Genomic DNA, 27,690 nt, shown 5'->3' on the forward strand with positions numbered 1-27,690 from the left:
TGTCAATGCGCCCCTCACTTAAGCTAACTTATAATCAATCTCCAGGTGATTATTTGGCACGTATTCAGTTCTTTTCTGGATTATAACACTTACAAATTATAAACATCATGCTTGCACACCATTTGTATCATTTACATAGCTAAACCATGTAATAAACGCATTTCGATGACTTCAATTCTGATCATGAGTTGTCCGATTCACTATTGTTTTGTCCACATGATTTCTATGGCAACCGCTTGGCGCGCTGCAGTTTGTTTATTGTGTCCTTCGCGCATAGCAGAAACAAAGTTTCTCTGTGTTTAGTGTGTTAAAATGAACACTTTTAAAATGCCCAAGAAAAGGCAATATTCTGAAGAAAGCCTAAATTATGAATAGATCAATATGATGACAGTAAACTGAAACAATGATAAATGCAACATCGACTTGAAAATTCGATTTTTTTCATTCGAAAATGGTGATTTCTAAAACCCAACAATCCATGATCATTTTTTGGACAAATCATGATCAGAGGTGGACAATCCATGATCATAATTTGTCTTTGAGGAAAATCGTTAAAAAAAACATAAAAATATGAATAATATCAATGCCTTATGGTAGTATTAGGAGACTAGAGACTTGAAGCTTTTCAACAAACCCAAACTCGTATTGATTATATGTGATTTTCATGAAGAAACTAGTTGCGTGAAAACACCCCAAATCGGACAAACCAAGATCATTTATCCTACATGAAAGAAGCTCTATTCTCGCGCTTGCTTCGACCTTCCAGAAATTTTACAAAATATTCATTCATTGAGAATTGATTCAGATGCAATTTCAAACAAATGATTACTAAGTCAACGGTAATCCTACGTCAACCTTGCGGTTGTACCACAGACATAACCTAAACCTAGGTTTTTGCGCGGGGGATACGCACCTCGCGAAAAAAGCCGCGTAAAAAAACAAGGTCACCTGAAAATCCACGTGAAAATCGTGATGGCGTGCGGCACTAATTTTCATTATAAGCCCTAAATTTAATTCAAAATGTTCAAATGTTCAAAAAGTTTTGGCTGACAGAGAGATGCGATATTGCTCAGCGTTAATTCAAAAACACGCGAGAAAAAACTGGGTGTATTTACAATAGATAGAGATCATTCAATTCATTTCAATTCTTTGTTTTTAAGAGGCTTTAAACTTTGCAGTTCATTCTCCACTAATAGAGATCATTCACGTTTGGCGATTTTCGTCCTTCGATGTGCAAGCAATAGTAGAATCAACCATTTTAATAAAAATAAAAAACCATTTTAATAAAACTCACCTTAACGATCCTATTATCCAGCAAGACATCAGTATTTCTCAAAGTATGCAAACACGAAAAAACATTTTATTCAATAATTTATTCATATGTTTAGAAGATACCATCCTGTATTTTGATGTATTTGACCGTTGTGGATTCTGTAATTATTAATGTGTGTTTTACTTCATTCGTAACTGTAGGATGTATGATGTTGTTAAGAAATTACCAATAGTTATATGCTCTTGTTTAGTAATCTATACATTCAGTGTTCGATATTCGACACAAAGTTTAGTTGCTGTGAATACAACAAAAATTAACACGCTTGATGCATAACCAGTTTTTACTGATAACTGTGACCGCCAACCCCGCAATGCTAAAGTTTAAACAGTACTACTTAATATGCGCTTTCTTTCTCTGCCGCATCATGATATAAGATTCGAAATTTGATTTCAGGAAATCCATCCTGAAATAAAATCTCTAGTGATTGTGTTCGATGACGATGTGAATCCTTTCTTTTCATATTTGTGCTGAATTATCGTCTCTAGATTATCTTCTGGGTTGTTATAGTACAAGTTATAATACAAGGAAACAAAGCAAAATATAAATTAGTCCACTCTTTCGATCGAAATAAAATTGCATTTATTACTTCTCGGGTACATAACGGTTTACAAGTTTCGAGTGGAACAATACAATGTGAATCAGAGCTTTAATTTTAAAACATCATTTATTGTAAAAAAAAAACTGATCCCTATGCAATAAACGATAAAACAAACGCGTGATTTTTAAAAATTTATTCCAAGTTGAATTCAGCACATTATTCACAGAAAGAACTACTTCTTATACTCTGTTTATTCGGGTAAATTCAAATGGGTTGCCTGCATTGCAGCTATTCAATATATCTATTTAAAAGTGTAAACTACATTCAAAGATTTAGCCACTACGTATGCTGATTATTTACTCGTTAAAATGTGGTATTGATATACTTTCTTATTTTTACGCCGAGTGAAGCGAGTTTTTCTGAAGCTTTTAGCACGGGTAATTCAAGAACGAAATAAACAATTAGGCTTTATATGGGAGCATCCGAAGCAATGTATTATTAAGATAAACAATTGATTTTGTAGCTTCACTCTTCTACAATTAAGAAAATCGTATTACTGTTACAAACTCTTATCGGAATAAGCTTTCAATGATTCAAGAATGTTGTAAGTTATGTTGCACAAAACAAATATTCTTTGTTCTCAAGAAAAATTTACACTGCCTTCTGAATTAATTGGATCCGAATCATTACTCATAATTACTGTTAAAATCGACAAAGTTCATACATTAGTAGTTTGCATATCGTTATCGCTAAAATTAAAACTTGGGAAACGGATCCCTCATGTGAACATGCAGCATAGAGCACTATAGTTGAGGCTCGCGCAATACTACCGCGCTCGCATACTCTGCGTAAAATAGGCTTCTTTGTATCTCCCGAGGACTGTGACATCTGCGTTTCCTCCGCCATGTGGCTTTCGGTTTGACAATTTCAAGAGCGCGAGGAATCGTTACATATTTACTAACGCTACAGCCATGACAAGTGAGAAAAAAAATGGAACTATCATCTTTAGGCGGAGGAAACAGAAGTAACTGCAGCATCGCTTTCGCTAGCAGTAGTTTCAGTAGTGACAGTAGTAGTAGTAGTAGTAGTAGATGTAGCGGCAGGTGTATCAGTAGAAACTGCATCGTTAGGTTTTTGAATATCGGTTTTGTCATTTTTGCCTGACTCGGTCAGAATTTTTTCAACGTCCTGCAAAAACAGTAGAACGAAGTTGGGCAAAACTGTAGAGTGACACACAATAACTATACATATTTTGTTAGGACTTGCTGGTGTTACTTCAGAGAGATTGAGAATACGAATACCTTCCTTGACTGAGGAATAAATTATAAAGCAACGCTAGTGTTTAATCTTTGGACCTTATATTATACAAGAACCGAAATCAAAAAACTTTGAAACAATTGAGAATATCATGATTACTATTGAATGATATAGAAAACAAGAGCAATGTTTGAAACTTGAATAGAGAAAATATAACAATCTGAAATATATATATATATATATATATATATATATATATATATATATATATATATATATATATATATATATATATATATATATATATATATATATATATATATATATATATATATATATATATATATATATATATATATATATATATATATATATATATATATATATATTTGAATTTTTTAGCCGTGAAGCTTGTGCGACTCAAATGCTGGTATAGGTCAAGGCGCTTATATAAATGTATAATAGGTGAAGCAACATCATCACTTCAATAAGAAGGGGATTACGGTTTGTGGAGCGGGGGTTGTTTGTTTTTTTTTATTGCTAGGATACGCCATTTTTGCATTTTCACATGCGAAGGAAAATCATCCCTTCTTTTTCACATAAATTCACGAAAACCGAACATAGTAGGCATCGTTCGAATAAGCGTCGTAGCAGTTTGTAGTGAGCCGCCGGCAGCTGTTTGTAAACAACACCGACAGCAATTCCAATATGGATGAAAGTTCATTTCATATGATTGTTTCACCTGGTATATATATATAGGCGCCTTGGTATAGGTTTTGTTAGATGAACAATACACTTTGAGAATGAACTGTTTGATTCAGGTGAATGATACGACCCACTCGTTATAACTGCGACTACAGTTAGTCTTATTTCAATCAGAACCTTGCACAATATAATTCAGTCGTTCTTCCGTTCGTTGATTTCAGCATATCATCCTGAGAATGTCTCGATCGTTCGTTCGTGCTTTAACCCTTTGCGGTCGTATTAAATTTGGGCATGGTATCGTACTGGTCGGAATTATTTTCCCTTGAAAAAGCAATGATACATGTAAGATAATGAAAAATAAACTTTCTTTTGTTTTTTTTGTAATAACATTTTGATGTTATGTTTTTGTATAAAAATTATATTTTGTAATTCAACTTCGTGTGAAATCTGTTTAGACAGACTCCAAAAGTAAATCATATGAAGCATAATCAATACATTATTTTATTTTTATTATCCGTTGAATATGAGACACTTATACAAACAATTATTCTGCTCTTTAAAAACAGCTTATTTAGTAGTTACTCAAATAATGATTCCTAAGTATTCGAAATGATCAGAACTTTTCAATTTAGATGAACAAAGATTTTGTCGCTTGAGACACTTATGCAATTATTTAAATAACATGAGACATTTATGCAAACGGTAGTTCTAATACTTATGAACAATCTTTTCCATCACACCAAAAAGTTACAATGGCTAAATTCTGCTGTTATTATTTTTGTCCCACATTCCTATGCATTCAACGCACTGTGCGTTGTCTTGAGTGGGTGACTACTGCGTTTGATACTGAGTACCGTTATCTAATACTCATAGGAGCACCGTATTGATTCGTAAACATGTTCACTAGACATGAAGCTTCGTTTAGGAAAAGCATAAATTGATACATGGTTGAGTAAAATATAAGATTAGCATGGTTTCTTGCTGTGGTGGCTGAGAGCAGACAAACGACCAGAACGGTAAAAAAGGTATGGTGGCTGAGAGCAGACAAACGACCACAAAGAGTTAAAATGTGTAAGATGCACAAAATAAACAACGACTGAATTATATTCAGCTCTGGAAATCGTAGCGGAAACCGCGCTATTTGGTTTAAGATTTGTGTTATCATTTTAAATACTCAAAACACTAGGAGAGCATTATATTTGTGGTATAACCGCAAGGTTGACGTAGGACTACCGTTGGTTTAGTGATCATTTGTTCGAAGTTGCATCTATATCATTTCCAATAGACAAAATATTCGTCGCTTCCAATCAGTCTCCATAAATGTTGCGCTCGCTATTCCTTCGTCACAACACCCATCCGTTCATCCGTTTGAGAAATTATTGATACCTGAGTTAAAAACGTGGTGGATGGTGTTTAAACAAATTGAGCAAAAATAGGCCCAGGAAGGGTACGAAGCTGGCCAACGTGGACCGGGAGGATCCACGGGAACACCGCGATCAACAGGTAGTCTCCAGAATGACAATCTGTCATGCTGCGTTTGTCTACAACATGGGCGGAATCAGAGAATTTGATGTCCCTAACACATGGGTTTAGCTCCCTCAGGGCTCCATGTATAGGGTGCAACATAAAAAAAAAACCCCCACTCTTTGGGAGAGCTCCCTCAGGACTCCCTCCGCCCTATCAAACAGAGATGAAACAGCCTTCGGTTGAAAATTTTCTCAATAAAAAAAGAAAAATAATCATCTAAAACTCTGAAGTTAGCAACAAAATTTAATCGCAAGTCTGATTATCAGAAAAATGAATATCAATTCAACGGAACGCTGAAACTGTTGAAGTCAACATATCACAAGAAGCTGTAGGTGGTTCACAAGAATATTGAAGACAAACCCAAATACAGAACTGTTAGTCGCCAGCATTGTAAAAAAGTGGAACGATAAAAATTTTGTTTTAGTTTTGACATCAATAGTGGTAATAATAAAACAAGTGAGCAATTTAACAAATAAAAGAGGTATGTTTTGTGAGCGAAGGTAAATCATGTATGATGCATTCTTTCTTTCAACTTCGTTCCCATTAATGTTATATGCAACACAACATTGTGTTCTATCAAACAAATTAGCAAGACCTTTTTCGAATGTAAACATGTTGAAGTAATCAGATGCAAGATTTCATGATTTTACTCAAATCTCATGCAAGATTCCATTAAAGCAACGAGGAAAGTGTCACCCATACAGTGATCGTTCGTTGATTGGGCCGGAAAATCAGTACAATTATCGAATTTTACTCGCTAACTGGACTACGAAACAGTAGAAGCAATATTTCAAGATGACATCTATTATTAATACATCTCTGCTTTACAGACCAGTTAACGTACGCCCTGTTATAGATATGTTTAGTCGAAGATAGTCCAGTTAGCGAAAGACTTCTGCAGGGTGGCCACTCAATTTCCATATTTGAATTCCCGCATTTCTCCGACTTTTTCCCGCACGATATCACGAAATACCCGATTCTCAAAAATAAAAGTTTTATAGTATTGTATCATTAGTTAAACATTGATTTTTGAAAACCGAATTGCGAAAATATTTCGCATGTCCAAAATGTGACAAAAAAAAAAGAACGGTGCGTTATTCAGCAACAGACTTCGGGGTTCAGGAGATACGGACGAGATTGTTTCTGAAATATATGCATCTAAGACCTGAAGCGCTTTGAACTGAATTGAATGGAGTGTATATATTAAATAGAGTGAATTAAATCGTCTGCCAGAGCAGTGCTAACTGAAAAAAATTGTCGTTCAAGGGGTTAAAGTAATAACCCAAACTCAATTATTTCATTAACTATCGCAAATAAAATTACACAGAATACCTTTCTTGTTGAAATAACGCTGGACAAAAAAGCTCACCAGGAATAGGAGCATATGAGACAAGATGAAGTAAATAACACGAAGTAAGCAGCGCTTTTTAATGATCCTGAATCTGACTCCTTTTTCTCTGAAATGCATCCCGTTTTACTCCAGAACCTTGATTTATTTTAAGAACTTGTTTCGGCCCGTATGTTGAATCTATATTTCGACTATCAACCATTATTTTTTTCAAAGATACGAATGTTTCTATTGGATACCATAAGAAAACCATAAGAGAAAAGAATGTGAATTAACACATTATGATCAGAAAGTACCGGATTTATTTTGTTTAAATGTACCGTGCATGCGGGAACCACTTTATTTGTTTTCCTTATGTTGGTACGACCTTAAGACGATCAAGATGATTAAAAGGAATGCGACGAGGGAACTAAAAGCCACCCTTCGTCAGCCTACCAGGTATGCATGGAGGACTGGGTCAAGCGTTGGCACATGTGTGTTGCTTCAGATGGATCATATTTGAGGGGCTCAGAAGGAAAGGGGTGTAAGTGACTTGATCGATTTCTCTTATCCCACTTTCTCTTTATTTCATAAATCAACTGCAAAAACGTTCCAATTTGAGTTTGCTATAGAATCCGACAGATTGGGTCCTATCTTCCAGATTATCAAATACAGCTAGGAATGTGTTTGCAGCTAAGTCGATATAGAGAAATAGATGATGTCACTTACACTTTTTTCATTTTGAGCCCCTCATTTTAAAGGAGATAAAATAAATTTGCCTATTTTGTTTTATTTAAAAATACCGGTACTTTCTGATCATAGGGTAGTATTATGTTTTGAGGCGTTATTACAAATCCAGTTCAACTTTTAACACTTTCTAATTTTCTGGGTTTTCAAGGCTGCTGGGCGTCAGCCAACAACTTCATTTTTTACGTTCCTTCGGTTCCAAACAAATTTTGTTGAAAAAAAGAGTTCTTCATCTTGGTACATCGAAGAGAGAGAATTGTTGTATCTCGTGCGACGTTTTAATACGCTAACATACAGTATCATTTTAGATCGCCAAAAAAAACACTGAGCAAAAAAATCCCGACTTCATGAAGCATTTCCCGAGTTATTCCCGATGGATTTTCATTCCCGACTTTTTCCCGCTTTTCTCGAATGGGTGGCCACCCTGCTTCTGTATAAGACGGGGTGACGAATGTCTTAAGTGAGTGTTTTCCGGACTGCGGCAATATGGGCAATTGTATAGTGAAAAATGATATCAATACTAGGAGGATGACAGCTATTATCATGCGAGGACTTATTGAAAAATGAAACGAAATAAAATATTAATAACCTTCATGACTCACATTCATAATTCATAATGACTCAATTTCTTCTATGATAGATTGAGCAGTAGAACCAATACGACTGGATTGTGATCGTCTACAAACGAACATTAATTCACCGAAAAAGCTGCCCTAGTGCCTTAGCAAAAGATCAATAAAAAGAATAAGACAATGGAAAGAAATCACAATACCATAGCTATCCATTGAAAATAAAGCAACTTCATGATTTCATGTGTATTTTACCTCAAAATATAACGAGATCGTAAGTATTTTCAACTTGTTTTTTTTGTATATTTCCCATAAACTTAAAACATAAATTGAATGTAATCAATGACGATATATTTTTTTTGTTTACCGATCCACATATACTTCATCTACCATTCCACCTTGTTATGTGTCACACTGATATTCTTGAACTTCCTGCCAGAAGCTGATTATTTTGTTTGTTACAAACCGTTTGACTGTTATGAGCAGGGATGGTAAAAAATCACATTCAACGATCAATGAATAAGTATATCCCTCTAGTCGGATGTTTTTAAATCACCCCCAGCAGGCGATGCTCTTTTATTCTTCATATGTACACAGAGAGAATACTTGGAACGGTGAGCTACTCTCGAAGCATTACTTCTACTACTCAAGTTTTATCGTGAATGCAAGCCACAAACGATTAATCCCATCCCATAGAGCGGATGATGAGTTCTTGATCGGAAAGTATAACAAGAGACGATCAACTGAAATCTTACGACACTCATCGAGGGATTTTTAATTCTCTATTGCACTGTCCAAATAATTTTTCCAATAGTAATTCAATTAGTGACTTCACGAAACACCTTTCGAATTCGATTGAATTTCAGACCCTTTTTTATTTTGTAGATAAAACGGATCACATATTTGATTAATTCAATTCTGTGTGGTTACGTTCTTCGCTGCGAATAAATGTAATGAATTAGTATGGACGTATGTTAGTCATATATCGTGGACTTCCGACATATGTGGCAGTAGATTTATCGAATGATTTATGTTTTTTATATCCCTTCAAACTTGTTGCATCTCTCAAGTGTATATACTGCTTTGACCGCAGATTTGCATGGTTGAATCTGGTTAATTTCAGGTATTCAGTCTTCATATTGTCGAATGAATAATGTTGGAATAATAGGTATCGCAGCAAATGATTATCAACATCCTACCTTATCATCAAACGGTATGCGAAGAATTTCAGTGAACTGACGGCATTGGAATATATGCTTTGTGAGGACCACACAATTATTATCAGAGCGAATAAACGTTCGACTGGAAGTCATGAACATCAATTCAATGTACCCAAGATAAATTTATCCTTTGAAGTTCATTAACCTTTCTAAAGATGATCAGATGGAATATATTCCAATGTCGTCTGGAATAACCTGTCCAACACCTTATGATCGTAATATTGTTTTTGCTATTATTCTGATATTTCATAACACGGCACTCTATTGATTATTCGCCGAAAATGAATAAAAAATATCCTTGAATTTAGCCTACGGTTTTAGTAGCAGTGCAATATGGTGAGCCAGTCTCAGGATAAGAAAACATTTAAAAAAAAAGCTTTTTTTTTAATGAATCAGTAGTAAAACAAAACGTCGAAAAATTTCTCACCTTTGTGATAGCAGATAATCATTATCCATTTGAGTTGTATGAGTATTCCCCCCCACAATCTGTGGATAGTCTATCTGCATACAAATTATGTAGAGTTCCACAATCCAAAAAAATTATGAGCAAATATTTACGTGCTTACACAAAAAAACACATGTTCACATATTTGCGCTAATTTATGTTTTTTGATTAATTCAAGGTAATCAAGGTCTTGCATAGCCACCAGTTTACTCGGGCCCGAAAAAAGAGGTCTGTAGTTGAGCTGGCGGAAAAATATATCTCGCAAGACCACGTGTTCGATGTCGTAATAGCCTTGGCCAATAACGCATTTACATTAACTCCTAAAATTAGTGATTTGAGGGGGATTATTGTTTGTAGTAGATTAATTTAAACACCATCTGAGAAATCCTCTGTGAAACATGAAACATTAGAGTCGTCCTATCTACTGTAGCGCTTTTTTTTTATTTTACCCAGTTTCATCGAAGTAAACGCGCTCGGAAAGGAAAATTGAACGCCCGGACGAGAGAGCGAGAATCGTAAAGCGTACGTCATAGAGACACTCATTCCCATGGAGCAAATTCTTGTTAGGAGTTGTAAACAAAACGAGGACGGAGAGTAACTCAATTATTAGAACTAGTTTCAGTCTAGCAATGCTTTGGTCAACTCAGAGTTACCAAGAGAAAATCATTTGGTTATGATGGGTGAGGATTAATAGTTAGTCGCAGTTTGCACAGATTACGATCTGTGCAGTTTGCGATTAATCGTAAATCACAGCATGCTCCCTTGTTTTCCATCCTTGGTTATGAGTATAAATAACAAACGCCCCTTTTCAGGGTAACCATTTGGAGTTTCGAACGAGTTAAACTAACAGATTTCTGAACAAGGAAAAAGATCACATTTTAAAAAACAACTGTTCGGAACAATCACAGTCCTACGTCAAACTTCCGTCTGTGCCCCTAGGCTCAGATCCTACTACTTTTATAGTTTCTGAAATACATGGCATTTTTGTATGGATACTCTTGAAAAAAGTAATCTTTTACTCGTAGAATTTTTGTGTGTAAATTCCATGTTTGACATGTTCTTGACATGTTTCTAAACAGAAAAAAAAACTAGCAGAGCATGTAAATCATGAAAATTTATACATAAAAAAGTTACAATTTCAACATTATTATTAATTTTCAAAGAAAAACGTGAAAAAGTTGTCCGTCTCACGATGTATGGACGACTTGTTGAAAATTGTAAGGTCACATTTCAAGTATGCAAAGTTGCTTAGAACACCCATGTGTTTACACCCACAACGTTTCACTGCTATCCGAGCTGGTGCTGCAATCGGACAGTCGAGTTAGCATGAAATTCGTCAATTCCTAACACGAAAATGGCTCCAAAATGAAGTTTTTTTTGCGCTCAAAGAAATGAGGCATGTTGCTAGATATCAGTACTAGTTGCCACATAAGACTAGACGTGATAATAGGTCGTATGAATAAAAAAAAGTATTTACTTATTCTGCCCGTTTCCAAGTAAAGTAAACTTTCCTAGTATTTACTTGAATCCGTATGAATAAATGTTTACTTTACTAATTTGATTTTCGAATTCGAACATAGTTTTGACGTAGGACTACGTCTTTCATTTCTATACCGGGGTGTAAAATCAAAGTTTCGAAAACGAAAGCGTTACGCCGGAGACCGAGATTTTGAGCGTTAATAGCTCCTAAACAACTGAACGAAATGGTATGATAAACACTTCATTCGAAAGATAAAATGTCTACGCGTTATATACTTGTTACTTTTTGATCCAAAAACTTGTTTCAATAGTCTTAAAATTGCTTTCAAAACAGACTATTGAAATCACCAATCGGTATATAAGCGAGCGGCGCTCGGAAATCCACTCAGTTCTAATTGAACAGCGATTGGAGCATGTTGTCGCTGTTGCGGTGAAGCTCTTTATTTATCATGAAAGCGCGGATGAACGGTGTCACCAAGAGCCTGTTTGTGCACCCTAGGCCAGAAGGGAATCTATCAGGAAGAGAGTGATGCCACAAACGGTTCCCTGGGAAGACATCGCTACACACACATACACGCGCGGCTATTAACAGGTGGTTATCGAGTTGGCATTAACCACTGGTGGGCTTCCAGTATCGAGGAAAATGTGGAAATATCTAATCGTTACTGAAAATAATCTGCCAGTTCCTTTGGGAATTTTCAAAATATATTCATGTGAAAGAGTTTAATTGAATGTTTTTTATCCATGTAACACTGTGACCAAATACATTTGGTTTTGTGGTTTTTCAATCAATCGCAATTAACAGGATAGCTTCAGAAGATTATTCTTCCCCATCAGTAGGATATTTCCGTATCCAATATTGTATGCGCCCGCAATCGATTATTGCTCAGTCGCCGAAAGTTCCGAGCTCAGAGAGTTCATTCCCCTCTAGTTTGCCTTCCAAATTGCCATCGTAAACCACACCTTCTCTCGATTCAATCACACACAAAAAGCATACTTAAGCGATATTCTGGTGGTGAGACACATTCATTTTTCGTGAGGACATCGACAAGACAACATCGTTGCCTAACGTGCTGGAGGAGGTGGACGGCGAAGGATCGACACATACACGCGCAGAACTCTTTCCGTTAGGATGCCATTCAGCATCGAGAACGTTCCGGAAAGATCTAATCATTAAAAATACATTCATGTGAAAGAGTTTATTTGAATGTTTTCTATCCATATAACACTGTGACCAAATACATTTGGTTCTGTGATTTTTCAATCAATCGCAATTAACAGGATAGCTTCTGTAGATTATTCTTCCCCATCAGTAGGATATTTTCGTATCCAATATTGGATGCATAAAACCTTATGCCTCCAACGTAACGCTTTCGTTTTCGAAGTCCCCCAAATATTCATTCATTCAGAATGAATTCAGATTCAACTTCAAACAAATGATCTCTAAATCAACGATAGTCCTACGTCACCCTTGCGGTTATACCATAGATATAACCCACTTCCTGTTTTTACTTTGTCAAACATCTGTCAACTGATTGTTTAGGTTTCGTTTCAAAAAGTTTTTTTTCTGGACAAAGCGTGAATTCGCGATGAAAAAGGAATAGCGTCGACGTCTGGTGGCGACTTTCAATTAGGGACAATAGTTTGGGTCCCTATCTCGTTAGTGTAATACCTATCATATTAGAAGACACGAAGCCAGTTTTCAAATGTTAAAATTTGAATGAAAATGTTCACATCATGTTATTTAATCACTTAAAACACTATTTTCCGACTTTTATTTAACCCTTTATCTATACATTTCCAACATTATTACTGAAACTTTTCATTATAATATAAAGTTGTCTTCAAAAACAATTATCGTACAAGATTTTTTCACCACCTGCAAACAAAAGTGTTTTTCATTTAAACAGAATGCCGAATTGGTACGGAAAGGTACTTTTTCATTCATAATTTAAATTTTAAAAACGTGTTCATTCCGCCTGAAAATCAATAAATTTTTTTACGCTCCCCTAAACTAGTAAACGAAGCTCAATGCCATCAATGCGGATCGTTAACTTGTTTAACTTCAAGCGCAAGATAGCAGCATTCAACATAAATAGGACATGAAATCAAAACGAATGAAAGTGTTTTCAAATCCAAAGTATGCTCATGAGCATACTTGATAATTACGAAGTAAATATTTGATGAATGCCGTTTTATTCATACGAAATCAGCTAAACATCCATTTTCGACAAAACAAATACTTTGTTGTTTCTTTTATTCATACCAATCGTAGTAAAAACTTAATCTCACTGCTCGACTGCTCGAATGAAGAAAAGATGAATTTTGTTTTTATTCATACGACCTAATGTATTGTTCAAGAGAAAAACATAAAATCGTTGGTGGCAATATAGTGGCTCACTAGTAAATTTCAGGAAGATCTATAAATTTACTATAGAACTCGCTATCGCGAATAATCGCGAACCAGGATTTGAGATCGTACAAGCTTCACTCTTCCGGATATTGAGAATTCATTACGCAAAGTTCCCCAATAAATAATGTTACCTGTTCCGGGTGCTTCCCGATGAACTCCAGTCTCGCCGCGTCGTACATCTTCACAAACCTGTCCCGCTGTTCCTTGAATTGAGCAAACAACGCATCGTCCTTGTTGCCTTTCAACCGGTCGGCAAGCTCAACCTTCTTATCATGCTCCGCTTTGATTTCCTCCGTAATCCATGGTTTGTCGAGCGGGTACTCTTCGCGTGGTTTCGCAGGTACTTTTGGTTTCAGATTCTTGGCCACAGATTTTAGTCCCTTACCATTGACAATAACATTTCGAGCCGTTATCTTTGTGACTTTTCCACCTCGACTAGGCAGAAGTTTACCGTTAGGGTTACGCCTCATCATCGGAGGACCATCTGCACGGTTTCTAAGCGGAGGTGGTATCATGCGTCCCATTGGAGTCATCATGGGGCCCCGCATCGGGGGCATTGGGGGTAGCGGTCGTTGCATAAGAGACATCGGGCCAGGTCCCATTGGAGGTCCAACGAAACGACCATTCGGGGGCGGTGGAGGCATCATGGGACCACCCCTCATTCCACGTGGCCCCATTGGAGGTACACGAAAGTGAGGTGGTGGCGGAGGAAGTGGCCCATTTCGTCGCCCACCTCCCATGGGAAACATATGAGGCACAGGAGGCACCAGTGGGCCCCAGTGATTGTTCATTCCAGGCGGAATACGACGCATATTATTCCCATTTCTCATGAGCTGTCTCTTCTGATTCAAATTTCCCTTTCGATTGTTACCTCTCATTGGTCCTTTAACTGAACCGGAGGTCGTTGATGCAGATGAACTAGCGGCTGGGATATTACCTGTGGCGGGCGTTGCTTTTGTTGTTGCACTATTTCCATTGGTTTGTGTCGTTGTTGCCGGAGGAATTTGAACGTCGTCATTGAAATCCAGAAAACCTGGATTGTCCCCAAGCTGGTTGGCGTTAAACATGGCCCCCATGTTTCTAGGGTTCAGTGGTTTGTGGCCACCTCCAGGCTTAAATCGCTGCCTATCAGGTATGCCATTAAATCCTCCGCGGCGTTTATTTTGTACTGCTTTGGTGGAAACCATTTTGCAGGAGATATTACAGTTGAAACCAAACTCACTTTCAATTCGGAGCTCAATTTATTGTGCTGATATTCCCAACAAACTCTGCACTGTTTTTCAAAGATTTCCCTTGATAATTTTTGAATTAAATTCTTGTTTTAAAATCACTCAAATTGTCGAGTGATGCCGAGCAAGTAAAATTTGGAGAGCTTTTTCGTTTTTGTCGCTTCCCGTTCGTGTACTAAAATTTATATAGACATTTCTAGGAATAGTACAAAAGTATCAAAATCAGGTCGCCAAAAATACACTCAAAGAAATTGTGATTATATATTTAGTTGCACTCAGAGAAATATTTGAAACCAAGGAAAGTGAAGTGGAAGGTAAAACGTAAGCCAGAATTGCCGTTCGGACGTATCCCGTAAGTTTGAATTTATTTGCATAGATGGTATCCAAACAACACTAAACATTGACTACAGTTTCACCGGTACGGTTGATCGCTGTTATGAATCAGCACAAAAAACAAAGCTGCAAATTATGCGCCAGTGGCGGTACCACCATCAAAGCATTCCCTGAATAAATCATATCACATTAGCCGCACCAGCTGGCGGAAGCATGCATAAAGGTTACTAGGTTACGACAACTGTTTATTTATTATACTGCTTCAAATGCCTTTGACGAAATCAAATGTAACCATACCAACGTAAATAATAACATAAACAAATCCAAACCATTCGTCATGCCATTCCTCATACGTATTTTCTAAATAGTGTAAATTACGAGCCACCTGTTAACTCCACCATCTTGTTTGAAACTACCAAATACCTTTGGTAATGCAAATGTTAGTAGAATGTACAAATTTTCTGTACTTATTACCAACCGTATGTAAAATGAATGTCTGATGCAACCCAGCAAACATTAAATCGCATAACTTGCGTATATATAACATCATATGCTCTAAAATTTGGTTGGCATATAATGCGCCTAACTGGCATATGCATGCAAAAGTGGAGGCCATATACATACATGGCAAATGCTTACCGAATTTGTTTGTATGAATATGCAGCTTTGACCGGCTATATTAGCGATTATGTTGAAATTGAATTGCGATCTAATATGTATGTATTCATGAATTGTCAAAGCACCAAATACGACTTTTGCCATACTCATATACGATTTATTACAGACATAGAGAAAAAAACAAATGGCGCAAAATATTTTCGTGAAATGTTTATTATAGCCTCACGAATCGCCATTTTTATATATGAGTATTTATGTTTGTAGAAATAATAATTGTTTGATTGACATGTGTTGGGAGTGGAATATGAATGCTTGAAATGGCACAGATTGATGTTTGGTGAAAACTGCTCCGATGTGGGTTCGAACTCCGGTCGTCTGTATTATCATCCACCAGCTATCTCGCGGCTATCTGAAATTTAATTCAACAGCGGTTAAAACTTTCGAGTGCATCAGCATTTCATTGACATTTCAATATGATGTAATATGTTCTTTATTAGGATCTAATATGATTTACTGTTTCATGATTTTCTTCGGCATGCAACACGATTTACTACAGTATCGATTTAAATTATACGCTTATACGACACACAAACTGCATCAGCGTAATATACGCATATGATGCGGATTAAATATATTTTACGGCAATGTACATCATAAAATTGATGTTTATTATACCGAATTGCGACTTAATTTGATAATGGTATATAAAATCGAGTGTTTACATTTTATGCGATTTCAAATATACACGACACATACTTTGATTGATATTATATGCGATTATGATTTATTCGGATTTCTTGTAAGATTTGGCACGTGCAAAATTATACGATTTAATGATTGCTGGGAATACACATACTTACCAGAAGTTAGTATATTTCACTTGATAACATGGATGAAATCTTAAAATACTCAGAAAATGGCAAAAGTTTGATGGTCAATTAGTTGATGTTAAGTCAGAGGGGACCAAGGCGCAAAACTAAAAATTTCGAGTTATTGATAGCATTTGGTTAAACATTATGTAAGGTACACGTAAGGTACATACCCCATTTATCAGATTTGGAAAGCATACATCAGGAATAACGGATCGAAATTGTTATGATTGATCAACGAAAACCCCATAGTATGCAGTAAGAGCGGACTATGTATCATTTACCATGGCGATATGGCACAATATCATGTGCAGTATAATGAATTTAAACAATTTCCAAGCGCTGAATTCAAACCAACAAAACTTTTTCTTGAAGCTAATAGGTATCTTGTTGAAATGTGCTTGAACCCGTTAGCGTATAAGGTACACATTCTGAGTATTAATTTGGTTCACTTTGACTGAACGGATCAGTGAAAAATGCTGGTATTCATTGTGAATAATCGCAAAATGTACTATTTCAAAGTGCGGTTATATACTTATAGTACATATACGCAAAATGTACTATGCCGTACTGTGGTTATATACTTGATTAGAAATGTTTTTTCAATAAGAAGAAATTTCATTAAAAAATTGAACAAAAAAACCACAAATTCTTTTTAAATGATTCAATCTCCCTTATTTCGCGCGGCGAATGACGTGAGATGACTCATGTCACTGCATTCCCATAGGTGAATGGCGTGACTATAGTTCGTCACTATGTGATATTTGGAGTCTCGGGTATCAAAAAGGATCTAAAAAGTCAAATGGCCTCTAGAATAAAGTGGTAAGCATTGCAATCTCACGTCACTCGCCGCGTGGAATAAAGGATAATATTTGTATGGTAGCGTTGAAGTGTTGTCAAAACATTTCATTTTCCAGGACATGTGTAGGCTAGTGCAAGTAGTACGGTACGATATATTCCAATAGGCCACATTGGAGGGAGGGCCAGTCAAATGGTGCTATATTCATGGCACATTCAGCATACGCCTTCAAATTTTTTGTGCCAGGCGTCACCGACAGTTTCTTGTTGGCTGTATTGGGTGCATATTAAGTAGGCTTCAACAACCGAAGAGAGCTCACTGCTCGTCAGCTATACATTTAATGTGGGCTTATTATTTTTGGTACTATATTGCCCTTAAAAAGATACTTTCAATACGCTGGAAAAGTCTTAGCCTGGAGTCTTATACTTATGACAGACATACAGCTGTACTACCGCTGTACTTCGAAAATTGTATGTCTGTCACCATGTACAGCGCTAGAATCATGCAAGCAACTCGGTACAATCGCTGTATCTGTACCGACCTATTTCACCGTTGTACATGGTTACAGCTTGTCAATTTCAACTGCTCGCAGCGCCATAGACGGGTAGTAGTGGCACCATGAACAAGTTTTGTCAACACCGAATCAAAACACCGCAGTGTTAAATATTCAGTTAGAGACGAATGAACTCCCAGAGTTTAAAGTATCTTAAATCCAACACCAATTCCAATTCCTATTCAGTTCGTGAGGAAAAAAACTATAAACTATATATACCTGTGGCCAAGAGTAGTTGAACAACGGTAATGGAGCTAGCAAAGAAAAGGAAGGCTACGATGCTCGACAAATCGGGGATGCTGGTCGTCATTGAAGTGTGGAAGGACAATATTCTGTCCCTTCGGAGCACTTCCAAGAACTCCCACATCTACAAGCAAATGTGTGAGGAGCTGAAAGGCCACGGCGTTATACTTACGGCGGTCGAATTGAAAAACCGGATCAATAATCTCTCTCGGAAGTACAGGTAGATACTTTTTGAAAAGAATATATAATCAAGTCAAAATAATGGCATATTTGGTCCCTACGTGGGGAAATGTGCCCTTTGTCAAAATAATCACAAGTGCCCCTGATTTTCATAAATTCCTGATCCACTGAAAAAAATCATGAAATTAATGCCAGAGATAAGATATTTTTTGTGGCATTTGTGATTATTTTGACAACTGAGCTACTAAAAAGACATATTTACAAAGCATACGGACCAAATATGCTTTTATTTTGGCTCGAATTAACATGCTTTTCGGCTGTTAAAACGTTTGAGTCAGCACTCTACGGGCAATTTTTTGAGATAGTGTACTTTTACAGATTCGAAAGAAACTCAGTCTTAGCATTCAAATTCATTTTCATTGAAGCAGCTTTGGATTTATGAGTAATTTGACTTGGGTTCTGATTCAAGATAGAATAGATAGTTCATCCGGCATCTTCTGGAAAGTATTCCAGCCAAATTTTATAGTTTTATTTTAAATAGTTTTTCACTCAACTTGAAAACAGTTTTTTGATCTATATCAGGCATTAACGAAGCAATTAACAATATCTTTTATTTTGTTCCAGATCATGACTACTGCGATGCTGAGTATTTAGATGAAGCGTACAACCCGGAGAACGACACATTCGCTCAATCTATGTTTATGTCACCTTCTGCGCCGACATCATCAGTATCATCGCCATCACCAACACTGCCATCATCAAGCCGCAGGAAAAATTGTTGGAATTGGCTATAAAGGAAAACGAAAATATGGTTACATTTATGGAGCATTCCAAGACTACAGATCTTCAAATAATCGAGCTCATGAAAGAAAATAACGCGTTGATGAGCAAGCTGGTCGAATTGTGCAAGCAAGAATTGTGTACTTGGAAATTTGAACCAAATAAAACATGTTCAAAAAATTAAATGAATACAGAAATTGATAAAAAGTTTGCGGTGGTGGGTACCACCCACTGTTTATACAGTGAATATAGAGGGAGATAATAGGACAGTTTCCCTGTGATATTTACCGAAATGTACCATCAGTACGTTTCTAATCCTGGATGCTGATGCGTTTTCGTTTCTTACTATCAATCCTCTTTGTGGTTGTTGCTTCGAATTTAAGGTTTGAAGCTGGATCATCCATTTTTTGTTAATATGGTCATTGTGGTTGTTACATAGGTTATGTAGAATGCAGCAAGTTTTGATAATTGTATTGACATTATTTAGGTCGACCTCCAAACCTTTCCCGATTCTTCTGAAACGGGCCTTCAGATGGCCGAAAGCATTCTCTACAACCCGTCGGCATGCTGATAGATGATAATTAAATAACTTTTCATGCTCCGGCTGATCTACAGAAAATAGAAACGGCTTCATCACCTGGTTTGACAGTCTGAAAGCCGAATCGCCGATCAACAGCATCGGTACTACAACCCCTTCGATTAGTTTCGAATGCGCTTTAAATGTCTCGTTCGTGCAGTGTACTTTTTTGAGTTTGGAGTTCTCAAAAATAGTTGAATCATTTGAACGGCCAGGAACTCCTACGTTGATATATGTGAACCGGTAACGATGATCCACCGCAGCAAACAGAATAACCGAATGCCATCCTTTGATTTGAAGATTTGTACGTTAGATCGCCAATAGATTTAAATTCCTGATTGTCAGTTTGACATGCGGTACAATGTACAACCAAAGTATGTCTGTCATGGTACGATAGTGTATAAATGTAAAACAGGTGAAGCAACATCATCACTTCAATAAGAAGGGGATTGCGGTTTGTGGAGCGGGGGTTGTTTGTTTTGTTATTGCTAGGATACGCCATTTTTGCATTTTCACATGCGAGAGTAGTGGATGAACTGGATAAGAATGAAATTCTACAAAATCATCCCTTCTTTTTCACATAAATTCGCGGAAGCTAAACATAGTAGGCATCGTTTGAATAAGCGTCGTAGCAGTTTGTAGAGAGCCGCAGGCAGCGTTCTGATGATTTTCCTGTTCTTCCGACCGGGTACTGATTTTCACCAGAGCTGTTTGTAAACAATACCGACAGCAATTCCAATATGGCTGAAAGTGTACTTCATATGATTGTTTCACCTGGTATATATAGAGGCACCTTGAACGCAAGTACAGCTGTATGTCTGTCCCTGGTATTATGCATTAAGGTATGTTCTCCAAATGTCACCAAAGACAGCAACCATCGTTTGTTAGAGTTAAGGCTGATTTAGACGGTGCCAGTCAACGCGCTAGTAGAAGAATCCAATCACTAGAGTCTAGTTATTAGAGCCATGTAAACACCCGGCTCCAGTTACTTGCGCAAGTATCGCACAAGTAATTGGCCACGCCAGCGAATAGAAAATTTTCTAGATACTGGCGCCAATAGATAAATGACAATTTCTTCCAAACAGTGCGTCATATTAGACATTTGTGTGAAATCGAAATGCCAGGCAGTTTCAGTGGTGCCATATATTTATTTGTACTGGAAGGGGAAAAATCTTTTTCGGCTATGGTGAAGACAATAATCAAACGGTGTTATTTGGCTTGCTCTGTAATTTGTATGTTTGTAACATGTTTGTTTGTAGCGCTTTACCACATTAAAAGAAATTTAACCCCCTTCCTGTTGACCGATTGGTCTGAAATTTGGAACACACCTTTATCTTTGCAGTCATTATAAAACTGGGTATTTCATTATTTTAAAAATCCAAGATTGCGGCTGCTACAAAATGGCGGATTACATATTGTCTCAAAACCCCATAAACATGGGTATCAAATCAAAGGGCTTGACTAGTAGAACACAGTTATGCATGAGAAATGCAAATCCAAAATGGCCAAAATGGAAAATTTGATTTGGCCGCCGCTAAAAAATGGCTGAATGGCTTGACTTGGAGAATACACTACACTATGAACAACATAATTTCGAAAAGGTCACCGCCATAAAATGGTCCACTATGTATTTTTTGCAATCCCCTCAATATTAGTATCAAATGAAATGATTTCACTTATAGAATACAGTACACCATCGAAATATTCCGAAGAAAGTTAGGTAAGAAACAAAAATTGAAAAAACACATATTTTTTGGATGGTTTTAATGTAGAGAAACTAGGAAATAAAATAAGTAAAAAAACCTTTTTAAGTTAAACGGTTTAATGTACTAAGAGCTAGAAAATAATTTGACAAGCAGCTGTTAGTAATTATCACATCCGTTCTTTCATTGATCTAGGGCAATGATGAGACTAAAATAACATCGTGGGGTATATGATGAAACAACTAACTGTGGATAATGGAAATCCAACGTTTATTTCTTACCTAATTTTCTTCGGAATATTTTCATGATGTATTGTATTCTATTAGTCAAATCATTTTATTTGATACCGATATTGAGGGAATTGCAAAAAATAAATAGTCGACCATTTAGTGGCGGCGACCTTTTTGAATTTATGTTGTTTATTATGTTTCGTGTTCTTCATGCCAAGTCATTCAGCCATTTTTAGCGAATGCCAAAATAAATTTTTCAAGGTCATAGAATACGTAGTTTGATAATGGCAGTAGAATTGAAAGTATGTTCCATATTTCAGATCAATCAGTCAATAGGAACGGGGCAATTTTCTATTAATATGGGACAACCCTACAAACATTCAAACATACATACAAACAGGTCAAGCTGAATGAAACCATTTAAAAAGTAATAAGTTATTTGGGGACTGCGGTCATTTTGGATTTGCATTTTTCATAAATTACTGTCTTCTACTAGTCAATCCCTTTCATTTGATATACATATTGATCGGGTTTAAAGAAAATATGTAATCCGCCATTTTGTGGTGGCGGCCATTTTTGATTCGCATTTTTTATAAATAACTGTCAATCCCTTTCATTTGATACCCACATTGATCGAGTTTAAAGAAAATATGTAATCCGCCATTTTGTGGTGGCGGCCATTTTGGATTTGCATTTCACATGAATAACTGTGTTCTACTAGTCAAGCCCTTTCATTTGATACCCATATTGATGGGGTTTTGAGAAAATATGTAATCCGTCATTTTGTGGTGGCTGCCATTTTGGATTTGCATTCCTCATGAATAATTGTGTTCTACTAGCCAAGCCCTTTCATTTGATACCCATATTGAAGGAGTTTGGGAGAATATGTAATCCGCCATTTTGTAACGGCAGCCATATTGGAGTTTTAAAATCATGAAATTCCCAGTTTTATAATGACTGCAGAGATAAAGGTGTGTTCCAAATTTCAGATCAATCGGTCAACAGGAAGGGGCTCAAATTTCTATCGATGTGGTAATGCGCTACAGACAAACATGTTACAAACATATGAACGTACAAACATACAAATTACAGGGCAAGCTAAATAAAACCGTTTAAAAACAGTTCCTATCGGTGCTTTATGAGAAACATCTGTGTTCTTACTGTACAGAACAAAACAAAAAAAAGTTAAAAAATATACCTTTCCGGATAAATCTGTACATTTGCCAACACTGGATGGTTCGACGGTACAAGGAACATCAAATTCAATTCCCTCAACGTATCCATGGAAGAATCTCCATTCGCGTTGACGGCATTGTGCTTCATGTGTTCGATTTGTGAAGCGAAAATGATAATAGACAATGAAATCATGGAAATATCAGGAAACAGCTGATGAAGGTTCAGTACGACGTGTTTTAATTAGTAAATTGACAAGAAGTAAAATTTTTCATTCAAATTTTGACAATTTAAAACTGCCTTCGCTCTTACAAAACCGATAAAGATTAATTTGCCTCCCAAAATGGTTATCGCCACCAGACGTCGCAACTGTCATTCGTCTTCGAGGATAAAGTGACAGCCAAGCTGTCCAGTTGCTGAAAATGTGTATAAACGCACAGCACCAGTCAACTGGTGATCTAAATATGGCGTGCCGTTGACGTTCAAGTAACTGGCGCCAATTACTGGTCAATGTGTAAATCAGCTATTATTAATAAAAATTTCATTCCCCTACTAATGTCCAAACCTGTACGACGTAGTTTCGCTTTGCTATAGGTTATGGGTTCAGAAAATTAACTGGAAATTGCGAAGCCATTCTTCACAGAAGATTCCTGAAACAGTAAGATTTCATCAAGTTTAATCAAGAAGCGAACATGAATCCTGGTGCTGGAGGCAACGGATCGGGAGACACTGGAAGCGGTGCGGCGAATTCAACAGTATTTCAAGAGACCGGTGGAAGCAGTGTGGCTCTGGCGATCGATAAACTCAAAGGCCGGGAGAATTATGTGTCCTGGGTGTTTGCCAGGGCTCCTGGTGCGCAGTGATGAGGGCACTGTCGACGATTTACCTTAGTCTTGAAAAGACGAACTACAGTATCGTGATGGATGCTAAAAACGCTCAAGAAGCCTGGAACAAGCTGATGTCCGTTTTTCAAGGTGAAGGAATTTATCGCCGAATTGTTTTGCTGCAACAACTTACTGCGATACGGCTTGAGAACTACGACAGCACGGAAGCGTATGTGGATGCACTAGAGTCTACAAGTCATAAGCTGGCGGAAATCGATTTTCCAGTGACTGACGAGTGGCTCGCTTCGCTACTGTTGATGGGATTGCCCAAGTACAACGCGTCGATGGTGATGGGCTTAGAAGCGCGGCACATGCACTTTGGCACATTGAAGGCGGATCCCGAGAAGGCCAAACGGAGGCCAAAGTGGTGTGGTAACACTTGAACGATCAGAACGCATACCGGACAAAATGTTTCCCTACAGTCAAGCAGTACAAGATATACGATATACGGATGCCGGACAGATGAGCGATCCAACCACGTACAACGAGGTGATGAGTAGACCAGACCGCGAGCTCTGGATTGCGGCTATGCGAGAGGAAATCGCGGCACTCGAGATCAACCAGACGTGGGCGCTTGAAGATTTGCCGGAAGGTGGAAAAGCAATAAAAAATAGATGGGTCTTCAAGACGAAACGAGGATCCGACGGGAAGAGAGAACGGTACAAAGCCCGCTTGAGAACGGTACAAAGCCCGCTTAGTCATCAAAGGGTGTTCACAGCATCCGGGAATTGACTACGACGAAGTTCATTCACCGGTGGTCCGTTACTCAACGATAAGATTCCTGATGGAGTTGGCGACGGATGCGGTTACAGTTTTCTGCAGTGGAAGCTGAACAACGAAGTTATCTATATGCAACAGCCAGAAGGATTTGTGGAGGACAGTATGAAGGTTTGTCGACTTCAGAAGGCGCTGTACGGCTTGAAGCGATCCATTTCGTGGAACGTAAAGAAGCAGCCGACGGTAGTCTTATCATCTTGTGAGACAGAGTACATGGCGTTGTCGAAGACGCTCCAAGAGGCGCTATGGTGGCGAGATATATTGGGTTAAATCTTCGGCGAGATGACTATCCCAATCTTGGGTGACAGTCAACCTGCCATTTGCATTGCCAAGAATGGATCGTTCAACTGAAGGACAAAACATGTGGACATACGCTATCATTTTGTCCACGAAGCCATCGAAAGTGGATTGGTAGTGGTAAATATGTTAACACCAAAAGTCAAGCTGCTGATGGATTCACCAAACCACTTGTTCAAGCTGGAATCATGAACCAGAAGCGATTTCTAGGTATCAATGAATAGGGAGGTGTGTTGGCGATCAAGTAATCCACGATCTGCATAGCAACCATCGTTTGTTAGAGTTAATAAAATTTTCAATTCACTACTAATGTCCAAATCTATACGACGTAGTCTCATTTTGCTATAATAAACATACATGCTCATTTATATCAAATGGAATGTTTCTAATTTTCTTCAATTTTAACCAATTGACAGACTACGGGATTGCAATTTTTCGCAAATCTTTTAAGTCTTAGAAAATTTCCGATTCGATTGGTATCATATCCCGTTCGATTGGTATCAATTGCCGTTCGCGGCAAAAAGACTTAACATTATTTAATAAAAACGTTACCTTCGTAACGTGGTTCTGAATGAACCAAGTCTGATTAATAAGCCGCTTGTGGTAGTTGCCCAAAAAACATTAAATCGTATAACTATCGCATACACATCATCATATATTCCATTTTTTGAGTATCCATTATATCACACTAGCATATACATGCAAAAGTGGAAGCGATATACACCCAGCAAACATTTAAATTGTATAAAATGCCATAATTGAAGGCGATATACATACATCCGAGCCGCATTTGGGTGACATATGATGCATATAACTGTCAATATGTCATATCATATTTGTATATAAAGCCGTATGTAACGATATACGATGCTTGTCATACTGATATGCAATTTGATCTGACAATGTTATATATAATAAATAGAATGCAGGTATGCAACACCGGAAATCGCGATATTAGTGGTTATACCAATATACGGCTTAATCCATCAATGATATTGAAAATCATACTAGATGCATGTGTAAGTCGTATATTCCTCCAAACTATTTCGCAAACAATTGTTATGTACCCAGCAAACATTAAATCGCATAACAAGCGGATATATAACATCACATGCCCTAAATTTTGGTTGGCATATAATGCGCCTAACATGGCAAATGCTTACCGAATTAGTTTGGATGAATACGCAACTTTGATCGGCTATAATAGCGATTCTGTTGAAATTGAATTGCGATCTAATATGAATATATTCATGAATTCCCAGCAAACATTAAATCGTATAATTTTGCACATGCCAAGTCTTACAAGAAATCAGAATAAATCATAATCGCATATAATATCAATCAAAGTATGTATCGTGTATATTTGAAATCGCATAAAATGTAAAAACTCGATTTTTTATACCATTATCAAATTAAGTCGCAATTCGGTATGATAAACATCAATTTATTATTTAACTATGTTCCAAGAATAGGATTTTTGATTTCCCAATCATAGAAACCAAATATATAATATCATTGAACTGGAATAATAAAAAATAAACGAATATCAATAAAACTATCACAATGCGATGCAATGTGCCAAATTCGATGTGGTATCCCAGCAAACATTAAGTCGTATGAATAGCTATAATTGGAGGCGATATACATACAACCAAGACACATTTGTATGATATATGATGCAGATAACTAGCATATACACACAAAAGTGGAGGCGATATACGTATATGCCATATTTTGTACGCATATAAAGCCGTATATAACGATATGCGATGCTTTTTGGACTGATATGCGATTTGATACGACAACTTTACCACTCAATCCATCGATGACATGGAAAATCGTGTTTTTGCATTTTATGCGATTTTAGATATATATGATCGATTTTTTGATTGATATTTTATGCGATTGTGATTTGGTACGAAATTATATGTGACTTATCATGTGCAAAGTTATACGATTTAATGTTTGCTGGGATATATCTACGATTGGCGTTCAATGGCGTAGTTCATTTCGTTTTGCTGTATGTTTCATTAGAAGGGATGTTTACAGTTGTTACTTTCATCGAACATCAGCAATTTCGAGTGCATTTCATCATTTTCGAGTGCATCAGCATTTCATTGACATTTCAATATGATGTAATATGTTCTTTATTAGGATCTAATATGATTTACTGTTTCATGATTTTCTTCAGCATGCAACACAATTTACTACAGTACTGAATCGATTTAAATTATACGCTTATACGACACACAAACTGCATCAGCGTAACATACGCATATGATGCGGATTAAATATATTTTACGACAATGTACATCATAAAATTGATGTTTATTATACCGAATTGCGACTTAATTTGATGATGGTATATAAAATCGAGTTTTTACATTTTATGCGATTTCAAATATACACGATACATACTTTGATTGATATTATATGTGATTATGATTTATTCTGATTTCTTGAAAGCTTTGTACGTGCAAAATTATACGATTTAATATTTGCTGGGTATGTCCAGCAAACATTAGATCGTATAACTTTTACACATGCTAGGGCGCATATAAATTTGTATCAAATTACATTCGTGTGAAATATCAATCGACGGATGCATCATGTGTATGGCCATAATTTGGGTCCCGAACGCGATGTTTACAAAAATGTCAAATTAGAGGTAGGCTGGTTCGCCTATGGATCATATATCATCCAAATGTGTATGTAAATCGCCTTCTATTATGGCTATTCATATGATTTAATGTTTGCTGGGAAGTTGAAGCCTTGTCAGGTAAATTTTTGAATTGACAAAAAACGAACAAATTACAAACAGTGATATGGTGGAAGAATTTACGCAAAATATCATGAGAATTACTTCATTTTTTAACATTTATTTG

The 27,690-nt window shown here is 36.8% G+C and overlaps 1 protein-coding gene across 2 annotated transcripts; it reads right to left on the bottom strand.

Moving 5' to 3' along the window:
* Positions 1–1,889: 1,889 nt before the first annotated feature.
* LOC129776933 (DNA-binding protein K10-like) lies at positions 1,890–14,957 on the bottom strand. Of its 2 annotated transcripts, none has more exons than XM_055782882.1 (2): positions 13,692–14,957; positions 1,890–2,834 (listed from the first exon to the last, which is right to left on the bottom strand). In XM_055782882.1, the coding sequence occupies exons 1-2, from the start codon at positions 14,745–14,747 to the stop codon at positions 2,829–2,831; spliced, it is 1,062 nt and encodes a 353-aa protein (XP_055638857.1). In that variant the 5' UTR covers positions 14,748–14,957; the 3' UTR covers positions 1,890–2,828. The 2 variants fall into 2 exon arrangements, with proteins under 2 accessions (XP_055638857.1, XP_055638856.1); XM_055782881.1 differs by having other exon boundaries at positions 1,890–3,059.
* Positions 14,958–27,690: the final 12,733 nt, after the last annotated feature.

This window comes from Toxorhynchites rutilus, chromosome 3, assembly GCF_029784135.1.
Source record: "Toxorhynchites rutilus septentrionalis strain SRP chromosome 3, ASM2978413v1, whole genome shotgun sequence".
NCBI lineage: Eukaryota > Metazoa > Arthropoda > Insecta > Diptera > Culicidae > Toxorhynchites > Toxorhynchites rutilus.